General features: G+C 42.5%; 1 protein-coding gene and 1 long non-coding RNA gene across 3 annotated transcripts in view; one reads left to right on the plus strand and one right to left on the minus strand.

Moving 5' to 3' along the window:
* Positions 1–475: 475 nt before the first annotated feature.
* LOC132393899 (uncharacterized) lies at positions 476–13,240 on the minus strand. The gene is made up of 3 exons (XR_009512095.1): positions 13,035–13,240; positions 6,716–6,902; positions 476–871 (listed from the first exon to the last, which is right to left on the minus strand). It is a non-coding gene; the product is annotated as an uncharacterized LOC132393899 (long non-coding RNA).
* Positions 12,986–13,308, plus strand: part of fam172a (family with sequence similarity 172 member A) — a 563,544-nt gene continuing 563,221 nt past the window's right edge. The window contains exon 1 of one of the 2 annotated variants that reach the window (XM_059969313.1): positions 12,986–13,004. In XM_059969313.1, the coding sequence (XP_059825296.1) occupies positions 12,993–13,004 (12 nt within the window). In that variant the 5' untranslated portion in view covers positions 12,986–12,992. The remainder of the gene's footprint in view (positions 13,005–13,308) is intronic. The other variant, XM_059969311.1, reaches the window with a different exon arrangement.

Below are 13,308 nucleotides of genomic sequence, written 5' to 3' on the forward strand. Positions count from 1 at the left end.
CAGCTCTTAGCTTTATCCCTCCCCCTCTGGTCTTCTCCTATCATTTTGGATTTCCCCCTCCCCCTCCCATTTTCAAATCTCTTACTATCTTTTCTTTCAGTTAGTCCTGACGAAGGGTCTCGACCCGAAACGTTGACTGTACTTCTTCCTATAGATGCTGCCTGGCCTGCTGCATTCCACCAGCATTTTGTGTGTGTTGCTCGAACTTCCAGCATCTGCAGATTTCCTCGTGTTTGCGTCAATAATTTAAATGCCTCCTATTCAAAAATTAAGTCCAGGCTGGGGTGGCTGGAAAGAATCAGAAAATGCAGTCAGAAATATCACAATAATATTACAAGCTCAGAGACAAAAATGATGATTATGGAAATGACAAGGAATCACAATCAAGATTGTTTAAAATTGTTTAATGTCATTTCCTGTACACAAGTGTGAAGGAGAACAAAATAATTTTTACTCTTGATCCAATGCAGTGCAAAATACAATAATCATTTTTAAAAACAGAATAAATATAAATACATAAGATATCTTATAGACACAGATTGACTGTATGCCCATAGAGTGATGTTAGGCACAAGTGTGTCTGTACATAAGGTGATTGACAGACATGATGAAGAGTTGGGGGTGTGGAGGCTTGGATTAGTGGGTGGAGATGTTCATCAGCCTTACTTTTTGGGGAAAGTAACTGTTTTTAAGTCCGATTGTCTTGGCGTAGATGCTAAGTAGCCTCCTCCATGATGGGAATGGACAAACAGTCCAAGAGGAGGGTATGTGGGATCCTTCATGATGTTACTGGTCTTTTTTGGCACCTCTTTGTATAAACTGTAAATCAAGCCAGCATTGTTGCTTAGAACAATGTGCAAAAGACAGCAAACTGTGCAAATACAAAAGAAAGAAGTAAAATAAATAAGTAATAATAAATAATAAGCAATAAATATCGAGAACATGAAATGAAGTGAAAGTGAATCTATAGTCTATGGGAACAGTTCAGTGATAGGTGAGTGAAGTTATCCCCTCTGGTTCATGTGCCCTATCATCATCAGCGAGTCTGTAGAAAGTGGCAAGCAGATTTCAAAAGCCATAACATACATACTTTATAAGCATTAACTACAAGAAGGACCATACAATATCCTCACAAGCATGAGAAAATCGGCAGATTCCGGAAATCCAAGGCAAAACACACAGAATGCTTGAGGAACCCAAAAGGTCAGGCAGCAACTAAGGAAATTGATAAACAGTTGACATTTTAGGACAAGACTTTTCACTTTTTTTTACAGTCACTAAGACTGAAAGAAAATATTAAAAGTCAGAGCAAGAAGGTGGGGGGAGAGGAAGACATACTGACAGGGAAGTTCTGGATGGAATTGAAAGGGAGCAACTGTGATTGATTGATTGATATATTTAGTCAAAAGGTAATTATTAACCAGGAATCGCCATTTTGCGGCTTTATTTGTCACAGGCCACACACAAGTTCAAAGACTGAATAATTGATTATGTCTCTGGGGAAGTAGGATCCTGAGCACACCACCCACCATTGTTTAGGAACAAAGACAAAGCAGGTATACTCCAATGCTGAGTGTTGCACTCAAAATTACACAGTATGCATGTTAGAAAGTTCACTTAGCAATTAAAAAAACATTAGTAAGTGTTTGTCTCCAAGAAGTGATATGTTGTGTAACCATTTTTTTTAACGTGGAACTACCATAATATGAGACTTGTATTTATAATTTTTATGTTACTTGAATGGAGAAGGTACTCATCAGCTTGTGTCCCATAATGCAGTTGATATTTGTATTATAACCAACATCTAAATGAATGCCAATATTCAAGATTATTTAATGACATTTCCAGTACTCAAAGGAGAATGAAATAATTGTTACTTCTGATCAGATGCAGCACAAGAAAAACACAGTAAGATAAGGAAAACACTAATAACAAAACACTAAATATAAAGCACAATACATAAAATAGCTTATATACATCAATTGATTGCATGTTCATGAAGTAACACTAGGCTGCATATAAAGTGACTGATGGGAAATAATAAAGTAGTGGTGGAGTTAGTAGGTGGAGGTGTTGACTACTTGGGGAAAGTAACTATTTTTGAGCCAGTAGTCCTGGCATGGATGCTATGTAGCCTGCTCCCTAATGGGAGCAGGACAAATAGTCCATGAATAGGGTGAATGGGATATTTCATGATGTTACTGGCCCTACTGAACAAGGAAGAAAACCCAATTTGTCCATATCTCTACTATTTAATGATCACTTCATGAAATCAGCTGAGAACACCCTCTCCATAAACTGTTTGTTCTCCTGCCATCAGGTAAACATTACAGGAGCATCAAAACAAAAACCACAAGGCTACTAAACAGCTTCCTCCCACAGGCAGTCAGTCTGCTAAATAGCTGCTCTACCTGACTCTGCTTTGGACACTTTTAACTTGCACTGGACGCTTATAACTTGATTTTAATTGACATGTGGCTGTTGTGTTTTACAATTTGTTGTTGTGTTTACTACGTTTCGTTTGTTATGATTGCACTTGCCCCTGGGAAACGCTGTCTCATTTTGCCCTGCAGAGCTGATATATGGTTGGAATGACAATAAAGTTTTTGAATCTTGAATCTCATAGATAGAACAGTACAGCACATTACAGGTCCTTTGGCCCACAATGTTGTGCTGACCCTCAAACCCTGCCTCCCATATAACCCCCTAATTTAAATTCCTCCATATACCTGTCTAGTAGTCTCTTAAACTTCACTAGTGTATCTGCCTCCACCACTGACTCAGGCAGTGCATTCCACGCACCAACCACTCTCTGAGTGAAAAAACTTCCTCTAATATCCTCCTTGAACTTCCCTCCCCTTACCTTAAAGCCATGTCCTCTTGTACTGAGCAGTGGTGACCTGGGGAAGAGGTGCTGGCTGTCCACTCTGTCTATTCCTCTTTATATCTTGTACACCTCTATCTTGTCTCCTTTCATCCTGCTTCTCTCCAAAGAGTAAAGCCCTAGCTCCCTTAATCTCTGATCATAATCCATACTCTCTAAACCAGGCAGCATCCTGGTAAATCTCTGTACCCTTTCCAATGCTTCCACATCCTTCCTATAGTGAGGTGACCAGAACTGGACACAGTACTCCAAATGTGGCCTAACTAGAGTTTTATAGAACTGCATCATTACATCGTGTCTCTTGAACTCTATCCCTCGACTTATGAAAGCTAACACCCCATAAGCTTTCTTAACTACCCTATCTACCTGTGAGGCAACTTCCAGGGATCTGTGGACATGTACCCCCAGATCCCCCTGCTCCTCCACACTACCAAGTATCCTGCCATTTACTTTATACTCTGCCTTGGAGTTTGTCCTTCCAAAGTGTACCACCTCACATTTCTCCGGGTTGAACTCTTATCTGCCACTTCTCAGCCCACTTCTGCATCCTACCAATGTCTCTATGCAATCTTTGACAATCCTCTACACAATCTACAACACCACCAACCTTTGTGTCATCTGCAAACTCGCCAACCCACCCTTCTAACCCCACATCCAGGTTGTTAATAAAAATCACAAAAAGTAGAGGTCCCAGAACAGATCATTGTGGGACACCACTAGTCACAACCCTCCAATTTGAATGTACTCCCTCCACCACGACCCTCTGCCTTCTACAGGCAAGCCATTTCTGAATCCACCTGGCCAAACTTCCCGGGATCCCATGCCTTCTGACTTTCTGAATAAGCCTACCATGTGGAACCTTGTCAAATGCCTTACTAAAATCTATGTAGATCCCATCCACTGCACTACCCTCATCCATATGCAGGTATGGATATACCTCCTCAAAGAACTCTATCAGGCTTGTTAGGCACGATCTGCCCTTCATAAAGCCATGCTGACTGTCCCTGATCAGACCATGATTCTCTAAATGCCCATAGATCCTATCTCTAAGAACCTTTTCCAACAGCTTTCCCACCACAGACGTAAGGCTCACTGGTCTATAATTATCTGGACTATCCCTACTACCTTTTTTGAACAAGGGGACAACATTCGCCTCCCTCCAATCCTCCAATTCCCATGGACAATGAGGACATAAAGATCCTAACCAGAGGTTCAACAATCTCTTCCCTTGCCTCGTGGAGCAGCCTGGGGAATATTCCATCAGGCCCTGGGGTCTTCTCCGTCCTAATGTATTTTAACAACTCCACCTCCTCTCTCTTAATATCAGCTTGCTCCAGAACATCAACCTCACTCATATTGTCCTCACCGTCCTTATCTTGATGAAGATGTCCGAGAAACATAGAAAACTACAGCACAATACAGGCCCTTCGGCCCACAATACTGAGCTGAATATGTACTTACTTTAGAAATTACCTAGCGTTACCCATAGCCCTCTATTTTTCTAAGCTGCATGTACTGATTTAAGAGGCTCTTAAAAGACCCTATTTTATCTGCTTCCACCACCACCGCCGGCAGCGCATTCCACACACCCACCACTCTCTGTGTGAAAAAAGTACCCCTGACATCTCCTCGGTACTTATTTCCATCTATGGAACAGAGTCCAGTCGACATCTCTGGCTGAGAACCTTTGGCAGCACTGGGAAAAAAAGCTGAGGAGTAGATTTAAAAGGTGGGTGGAGGTGTGAGAGAAACACAAGGTGATCAGTGAAACCTGAAGGTGGTGGAATGAAATAATGAGCTTGGAAGTTGAAGACATTAGATAGGGTGGATGTGGAGATAATGTTCCCTATGGTGGCAGTATCCAGAACTAGATAGCACAGCCTCAAAATTGAGGGGCGACCTTTCAGTACAGAGGTAAGGAGGATGTTTTCTACCCAGAGAGTAGTGGATCTGTGGAATGTTCTGCCACAGACTGTGGTGGAGGCCAAGTCTGTGGGTATATTTAAGGTCAAAGTTGATCGTTTCCTGATTGGTCAGGGTATTAAAGGATAAGGCTAGAATGCAAGTGTCTGGAGTTGAGTGGGATCCAGGATCAACCACAATAGAATGGTGGAGCAGACTCAATGAGCTGAAAGGCCTCATTCTGCTCCTATATTTTATGGTCTTATGGAATGCTGTAAGGCCTAGATGGAGTAGCTGTGGAAAGGATGTTTTCCATGGTGGGGGGAGTCCAGGACAAGAGGGCACAGCCTCAGCACAGAGGGGCATCCATTTAAGACAGAGATGCAGAGAAATGTCTTTAGCCAGAGGGTGGTTAATTTGTAGAACTTATTACCAGAGGCAGCTGCGGAGGCCAGGACGTTGTGTGTATTTAAGGCAGAACTTGATAGGTTCTTGATTGGACATGGCATCAAAGGTTACGGGCAGAAGGCCAGGGAGTGGGGCTGAGGAGGGGGAAAAAGGATCAGCCATGTTTGAATGGTGGAACAGACTCGATGGGCCAAATATCCAAATTTTCCTACCACGTCTTGTGGGAAGGTCCATGGAGGGGCAGAGATTGGAGGCATAAAGCTGAAAATAAGAAACTGGGATTAGCTGGATTAGACCATAAAATAATAAGATTTTGGATCCTCCATGGCCATAAGACCATAAGATACAGCAGCAGAATTAGTCTCTTCGTCCCATCCCATCAAGTCTGCTCTGCCATTACATCATGTCTGATTTATTATCTTTCTCAACCACATTCTTCTGTCTTCACCCTGTAACCTCTGACACCTTTAATAATCAAGAACCTATCCACCTCCGCTTTAAATATACAGAATGACTTGGGCTCCACAGCCGGCTGTTACCAATGACTACCCTCTGATTCAAGAAATTCCTCACCTCTGTTCTAAATGGATATCACCTTGTTCTGAAGCTGTACCCTCTGGCCCTAGACTCCTCCCACTATAGGAAACATCCTGTCCACGTCCACTCTATCTGAGCCTTTCAATATTCGATAGGTTCTGATGAGATCCCATTATTAAAATTAACACTGTGGTCGGCATGGAATGGTTGAGCCAAAGGGCCTATAACTGTGTTTTATTGCTTTATGACTCGATGTACATATATCAGAGAGAACCTCAGCAGCAATATCCTTCAGGCACTGCTGTTGACCAACTTGTCCACATTCTTTAAAGCCCTTTTTGCATTCTTCCTCCCATCATTTCAGCGTCAAGCAGCATTACTCTCCAACTGCTGGAAGGATTGTTTAGTGTGTTTCTTTTCCTTTAAGAGTTGACCTTCAAGGTTGCAGCTGTAAAACTCTGTCCGCAGCTACAAGATCTTGCAATACATGAATAAAATAATGCACACTGAAACTAACACAATGTAGCCTGATAGTGCTGATCTGGAAATCCTACAACAGATGATTTACAAGATTTTTGAAAATAGTGTCAGGTTGCTTCAGAAGGGACAAAAATTAAAATGCAAAGACTTTGGGTTACTGTCTGAGATGCACAAACAAACTCCTATTCAGTTTGTGAAATCAGCATGTTGACTCCTTCACCAATGAAAGAATTAATTGGATAGAAGTTGATTTTATTTATATAAATATATTTATATAATTTGCTACAGGAAGTTAATATTTATTATATTAAGTCCAAAATCCTATAATTCATTTGGGTAATAATAAATATCCATCAAATTCCCTAACTCCGTTAACCGTTATAACCCCAGTCATATTTCATAAAAGGTTCAGAAATACCAAATTTAACTTATAAACTTCAAATTAAGTATTTTCTGTCAATTTCCTTTTGCTAGCCTATCTTATATTAAATTCATCCAGTTTACCCTTCTTTTCCATGCTTAGCCAAGAACATAATGGAAGAGGTTGCTTGCAGTGATGATGGTGTCGTTGATACACGGGACCAGAACTGCACACAGTAAGTCCTTCTCAAACATGAGAAAATCTGCAGATGCTAGAAACCCAAAGGAACACACACAAAATGCTGGTGGAACTCAGCAGGTCAGACAGCATCTATGGAAAAGAGTGAACAGTCAACTTTTCAGACCGAGACCCTTCTTAAGTCCTAGTGTGATATAGACAGTGAACCTATGGACTGTAATGCATTGAGGGATGAGCAGTGGAAAGGGTGAGCAATTTAAAGTTCATGTGTGCCAACATCACTAAAGATCTATTCAGGACTCAACATATGGACAAAATTACGAAGAAAGTATAACTGCGCTTATATTTTATAATGAGCTTGAGGAGATCTGGTACACCACCATAGACACTCGCAAATTTCTACAGACAGCATTCTAAGTAGTTGCATCAACGTCTAGTATGGAGCGGCCACTGCACAGGATTGGAAAAAACTGCAGAAAGTTATAAACTTAGCCAGCTCTATGACAGGTGCTAGCTTCCCTGGCATTGAGGAATCCTTCAAAGGGCAACACCCCACAAAGGTGGCATCCATCATTAAGGACCCCCATCACCCAGGACATGCCCTCTTCTCATTGCTATCATGAGGGAGGAGGTACAGGAGTCGGAAGACACACACTCATCATTTCTGGACCAGCTTTTTTACCTTCGCCATCAGATTTCTGAACAGACAATGAACCCATGAACACTACCTCTCTTTTTACACTATTTAAATAACTTATTGTAATTTACAGTTCCTCATTATTATGTATTGCAATGTACTATTAAAACAAAACAATAAATTTCACAGCATATGCTAGCGACGTTAAACCTGATTCTGGTTTCTAACTCCATGCGAAGAGTTGATGGATGCCAAGTAACATCAATGTTGACTTTCATAACCAATATTGGGATTAATGTGAAAAATGTAGATTGTGAATTATGACACTGATGCTTAGATGGTCACTGAGGTTTCGTCACTAGGACTGCGATCTGTTTACTGTTTACCTGTGCTGCACACTACATGCATTTTGAATTGTATTTTATTCATTTACTTATGGTAATATTTTGTTTTATATGCTGTGTGTGATATATGTTGTGTGGGTGCACTGTGGTAAGCAGCTGACAGTGGAAGCCTGAAGCATCGCAGAGGGAAGGTCATTTTTCTTTTCTTTAACTGATCGGGGAAAAGAGTCTCTGCTGCACAGGCACGTGACGTAGCGCTCCAAGGTTTAAAAGAAAGACCGCCATATACAGAGCGGACATTGTTGGAGTGGACTGAGTCAGAGTGGGACGGCTTTGGCTCAATCAGGCTTTGGCGAGAAACAGGCAGAGGTGAGGGTAGGTTCCGGTAAGTTTATGTTTTTCTTCTTTTTTTTTGTTCAGGCTAGAGAATATGCCAGGCAGGATGTTGGAATGCTCCTCTTGCAGGATGTGGGAAGTCAGGGAGATCTCCGGTGTCCTTGACAACGATATCTGCAAGAAGTGCATCCAGCTGCAGTTCCTAACAGACCGCGTTAGGGAACTGGAGCAGGAGCTGGATGACCTCCGGATCATTCGGGAGACAGTGCAGTTTACAGATAGTAGCTTCCAGGAGATAGTTACACCTAAGGAACAGGGCACAAGTAATTGGGTTACCGTCAGGCTAGGGAAGGGGAAAGGGCAGGTAGTGCAGGGTTCCCCTGTGGCCATTCCCCTCACCAACAGGTATACTGATTTGGATACTGTTGGGGTGGATGGGTTATCTGGGACAAGCTGCAGCAGCCGGATCTCTGGCACTGAGTCTGGTTCTGCAGTGCAGAAGGGAGGGAGGAAGAAGAGGAGAGCGGTAATGATAGGGGACTCTGTAGTCAGGGGTACAGACAGGAGATTCTGTGGTCATGACAGAGACTCCCGGATGGTTTGTTGCCTCCCGGGTGCCAGTATCAGGGATGTCTCTGATGCGTGCACAGCATTCTGAAGTGGGAGGGTGATCAGCCAGATGTCGTGGCACACATTGGTACCAATGACATAGGTAGAAAGAGTCAAGAGATCCTGATGAGTGAGTACAGAGAGCTTGGTAGGAAGTTGAAAAACAGGACCTCGAGGGTAGTAATCTCCGGATTGCTGCCTGTGCCATGTGCACGTGAGGGTAAGAGTCGGATGCTCTGGCAGATGAACATGTGGCTGAGAAACTGGTTTAGGGGGCAGGGTTTCAGATTTCAGGATCATTGGGACCTTTTCTGGGGCAGGTGGGACCTGTACAAGAGAGATGAGTTACACCTGAACTACAAGGGGCCAATGTACTGGCAGGGAGATTTGCTAGTGTTATTGGGGAGGGTTTAAACTAGATTTGCAGGGGGATGGGAACCAGAGTGCCAGAGTAGATAGTGGAATGGGGTAAAAATAAATAATGTTAGTAGTTCATGCAAAGTCACAAATAGTAAGGTTGTGTGTGGTGGTACTAATCTTCTGAGGTGTGTATATTTCAATGCGTGAAGTATTGTGGGAAAGGCAAAAGAGCTGAGGGCCTGCATTGCCACGTGGAATTATGATATCATAGCCATTACTGAAACTTGGCTACAGGAGGGGCAGGATTGGCAGTTCGATGTTTCAGGGGTTCTGATGTTTCAGATGTGATAGAGGCAGAGGGATGAAGGGTGGGGGGGGGGTGGCTTTGCTAGTCAGGGAAAATATTACAGCAGTGCTTCAGCAGGACAGATTAGAGGGCTTGTCTACTGAGGCTATATGGGTGGAGCTGAGAAACAGGAAAGGTATGACCACATTATAGACCACCCAATAGTCAGCGAGAATTGGAGCAGCAACTCTGCAGAGAGATAACACACAACTGCAGCGGACAGAAAGTTGTGATTGTAGGGGATTTAAATTTTCCACACATTGATTGGGACTCCCATACTGTTAAAGGTCTAGATGGGTTAGAGTTTGTGAAATGTGTTCAGGAAAGTTTTCTAAATCAATATATAGATGTACCAACTAGGGAGGATGCAATATTAGAACTCCTATTAGAAAATGAGTTAGGGCAGGTGACAAAGTGTATGTAGGGGAACACTTTGGTTCTAGTGATCATAATGTCATTAGTTTCAACTTGATCATGGATAAAGATAGATCTGGTCCTTGGGTTGAAGCACTAAACTGGAAAAAGGCTAAATTTGAAGAAATGAGAAAGGATCTAAAAAGCGTAGATTGGGACAGGCTGTTCTCTGGCAAGGATGTGATTGTTAAGTAGGAGGCCTTCAAAGGAGAAATTTTAAGAGTGCAGAGTCTGTATGTTCCTGTCAGGGTTAAAGGCAAAATGAATAAGAATAAGGAACCTTCGTTCTCGAGGGATATTGGAACTCTGATAAAAAAGAAGAGATGTATAACATGTATAGGCAACAGGGAGGAAATAAGGTGCTTGAGGAGTATAAAAAGAGTAAGAAAATACTTAGGAAAGATATCAGGAGGGCTAAAAGAAGACATGAGGTTGCTTTGGCAGTCAGGGTGAAGGATAATCCTAAGAGCTTCTACAGGTATGTTAAGAGCAAAAGGATAGTATGGGATAAAATTGATCCTCTTGAAAATCAGAGTGGTCAGCTATGTATGGAACCAGAAAAAAATGGGAGAGATATTAAATAGTTTTTTTGCATCTGTATTTACTAAGGAAACTGGATGGAATGGAGTCTATGGAAACAAGACCAACAAGTAGGGAGGTCATGGAACTTATACAGATTGATGAGGAGGAGGTGCTTGCTGTCTTGAGGCAAATCAGAGTAGATAAATCCCCAGGACCTGAAAGGGTATTCCCTTGGACCTTGAAGGAGACTAGTGTTGAAATTGCAGGGGCCTTGGCAGAAATATTTAAAATAACGCTATCAGGTCAGGTGCCAGAAGTTTGGAGGATAGCCCATGCAGTTCTGTTGTTTAACAAAGGCTCAAAAAGTAAGCTGGGAAATTATAGGCCAGTAAGTTTGACATCGGTAGTCGGTAAATTATTGGAAGGAATATGAACAGATAGGATCTACAAGTATTTGGATAGACAGGGACTTACTCAAAAAAGTCAACAAGGCTTTGAGCGTGGTAGGTCATGTTTAACCAATCTATTAGAGTTTTTTGAGGAAGTTACCAGGAAAGTGGATGAAGGGAAGGCAGTGGATGTTGTTTACACAGACTTCAGTAAGGCTTTTGACATGGTCCCGCATGGGAGGTTAGTTAGGAGATTCAGTCACTAGGTATACATGGAGAGGTAGTAAATTGGATTAGACATTGGCTAAATGGAAGAAGCCAGAGAGTGGTAGTGGAGGATTGCTACTCTGAGTGGAGGCCTGTGACTAGTGGTGTGCCACAGGGATCAGTGCTGGGTCCATTGTTATTTGTCATCTATATCAATGATCTGGATGATAATGTGGCAAATTGGATCAGTAAATTTGCTGATGATACAAAGATTGGAGGTGTAGTGGACAGTGAGGAAGGTTTTCAAAGCTTGCAGAGGGATTTGGACCGGTTGGAGGAATGGGCAGATGGAGTTTAATGCGGACAAGTGTGAGGTATTGCACTTCGGAAGGTCAAACCAAGGTAGAACATACAAGGTAAATGGTAGGACACTGAGGAGTGCAGTAGAACAGAGGGATCTGGCGTCACAAGTAGATAGGGTTGTAAAGAGAGCTTTTGGTACATTGGCCTTTATAAATCAAAGTATTGAGTATAAGAGTTGGAATGTAATGGTGAGGTTGTATAAGACATTGGTGAGACCAAATTTGGAGTATTGTGTGCAGTTTTGGTCACCTAATTACAGGAAGGATATTAATAAGGTTGAAAGAGTGTGGAGAAGGTTTACAAGGATGTTGCCGGGACTTGAGAAACTGAGTTACTTAGTTATAGAAACTGAGTTACAGAGAAAGGTTGAATAGGTTAGGACTTTATTCCCTGGAGCGTAGAAGAATGAGGTGTGATTTGATGGAGGTGTATAAAATTATGATGGGTATAGATAGAGTGAATGCAAGCAGGCTTTTTCCACTGAGGCTAGGGGAGTAAAAAACCAGAGGTCATGGGTTAAGAGTGAAGGGGGAAAAGTTTAAAGGGAACATGGGGGGGGGGGCTTCTTAATGCAGAGAGTGGTGGGAGTGTGGAATGAGCTGTCAGATGAAATGGTGAATGCGGGTTCACTTTTGACATTTAAGAAAAACTTGGACAGGTATATGGATGAGAGGGGTTTGGAGGGATATGGCCCAGGTGCAGGTCAGTGGGACTAGGCAGAAAAATGGTTCCGCACAGCCAAGAAGGGCCAACAGGCCTGTTTCTGTGCTGTAATGTTCTATGGTTCACTGGATTGTTGTTCATTTGGTTGTCAGATGATAGTAAAGTTGAACTAGATGACAACTACTGAAATTAGAACGGATTTGCTGGATGCACATTGTCTATTAGCACCCTAAGAGAACCATGTCACATTAATGTCTTGGGTCAGTCTCTTTATATTTCAGCTGTCAAAATTCTGTTGAAATCCTGTTCTTAATGCAGTGAAGGATGAGTGGGTAAAAAGAAACGGAGAATCTGAGGGGTCTTGACAAAGTGAATGCGAAGAGGATGTTTCCTCTTGTGATAGAATATAATTTTACAGTCGCTAAATATACTTCCAATTCGTATAACGTTCGCAATCTTTCAAGCAAATTGCAGGCTTCCTTAAAAGTTGATTTCAGATACTCATTTTCCACTTGCACTTGCTGTGAAACTATCAGCAAAGATTTATTAAAACGGAAACCACTGTTGGAGGACCTGTTGTATAACAGGTGCAGCACTCACTGTTTCTGTCTGCAGAAGTGGTTAAAACTCGGACTTGTACATGGAGAGTTTGACTGGAGATCCAAGAGGATATTTGTCTGAGCAAGGTGAGAATGTGGCCGTAGAGTTTTAGGAAAAGCAACGCACATCTTAACAACGTGCGAGGTGTGTTACATTGTGCGTCCAACCTCAAGATTGTTTAATGTCATTTCCCGTACACAAGTGTAAAGGAGAAGATTTATTCCGGAACCAATGCAGCACAAAAATACAAAAGGTAAAGAGCATAATAATAATAAAAACACAATAAATAGTACGGGGGCTGGGGATGACGAATCAGCATGTAGGAGGGAGATTGAAAATCTGGCTGAGTGATGCCACAATAACAATCTCTTACTCAATGTCAGCAAAACCAACCACTGATTGTCGACTACGAGAGGAAGAAGCCGGAGCTCCATGAATCTCAAGGTACCGTATGGTAACATACTGTATACATACTGCAAGATTTGTTTTACTTTGACTCTGTTCTCCAGCATTTCTCCTAGACCTTCAGGGGTCCTTGGACCGGCTTAGAAGCTTGGCAGGGGTGAAGGAATGTCTTCCTCCGGCCATGGCCTGGCTAGTTTGTTTTTTTTGGGGGGGAATAGATCGAACCTTCACCTGACTCACTCACACGGTCACTTCCGCGCTCCCGTCCCTGCCAACGGTTGCTATGGTGACGGCACAGTTTCCGTTTCCGCTGTGGGCAGTTCCTGCTGAGAGCGCGGGTCTG

This window comes from Hypanus sabinus, chromosome 5 (genome assembly GCF_030144855.1).
Source record: "Hypanus sabinus isolate sHypSab1 chromosome 5, sHypSab1.hap1, whole genome shotgun sequence".
Classification (NCBI taxonomy): domain Eukaryota; kingdom Metazoa; phylum Chordata; class Chondrichthyes; order Myliobatiformes; family Dasyatidae; genus Hypanus; species Hypanus sabinus.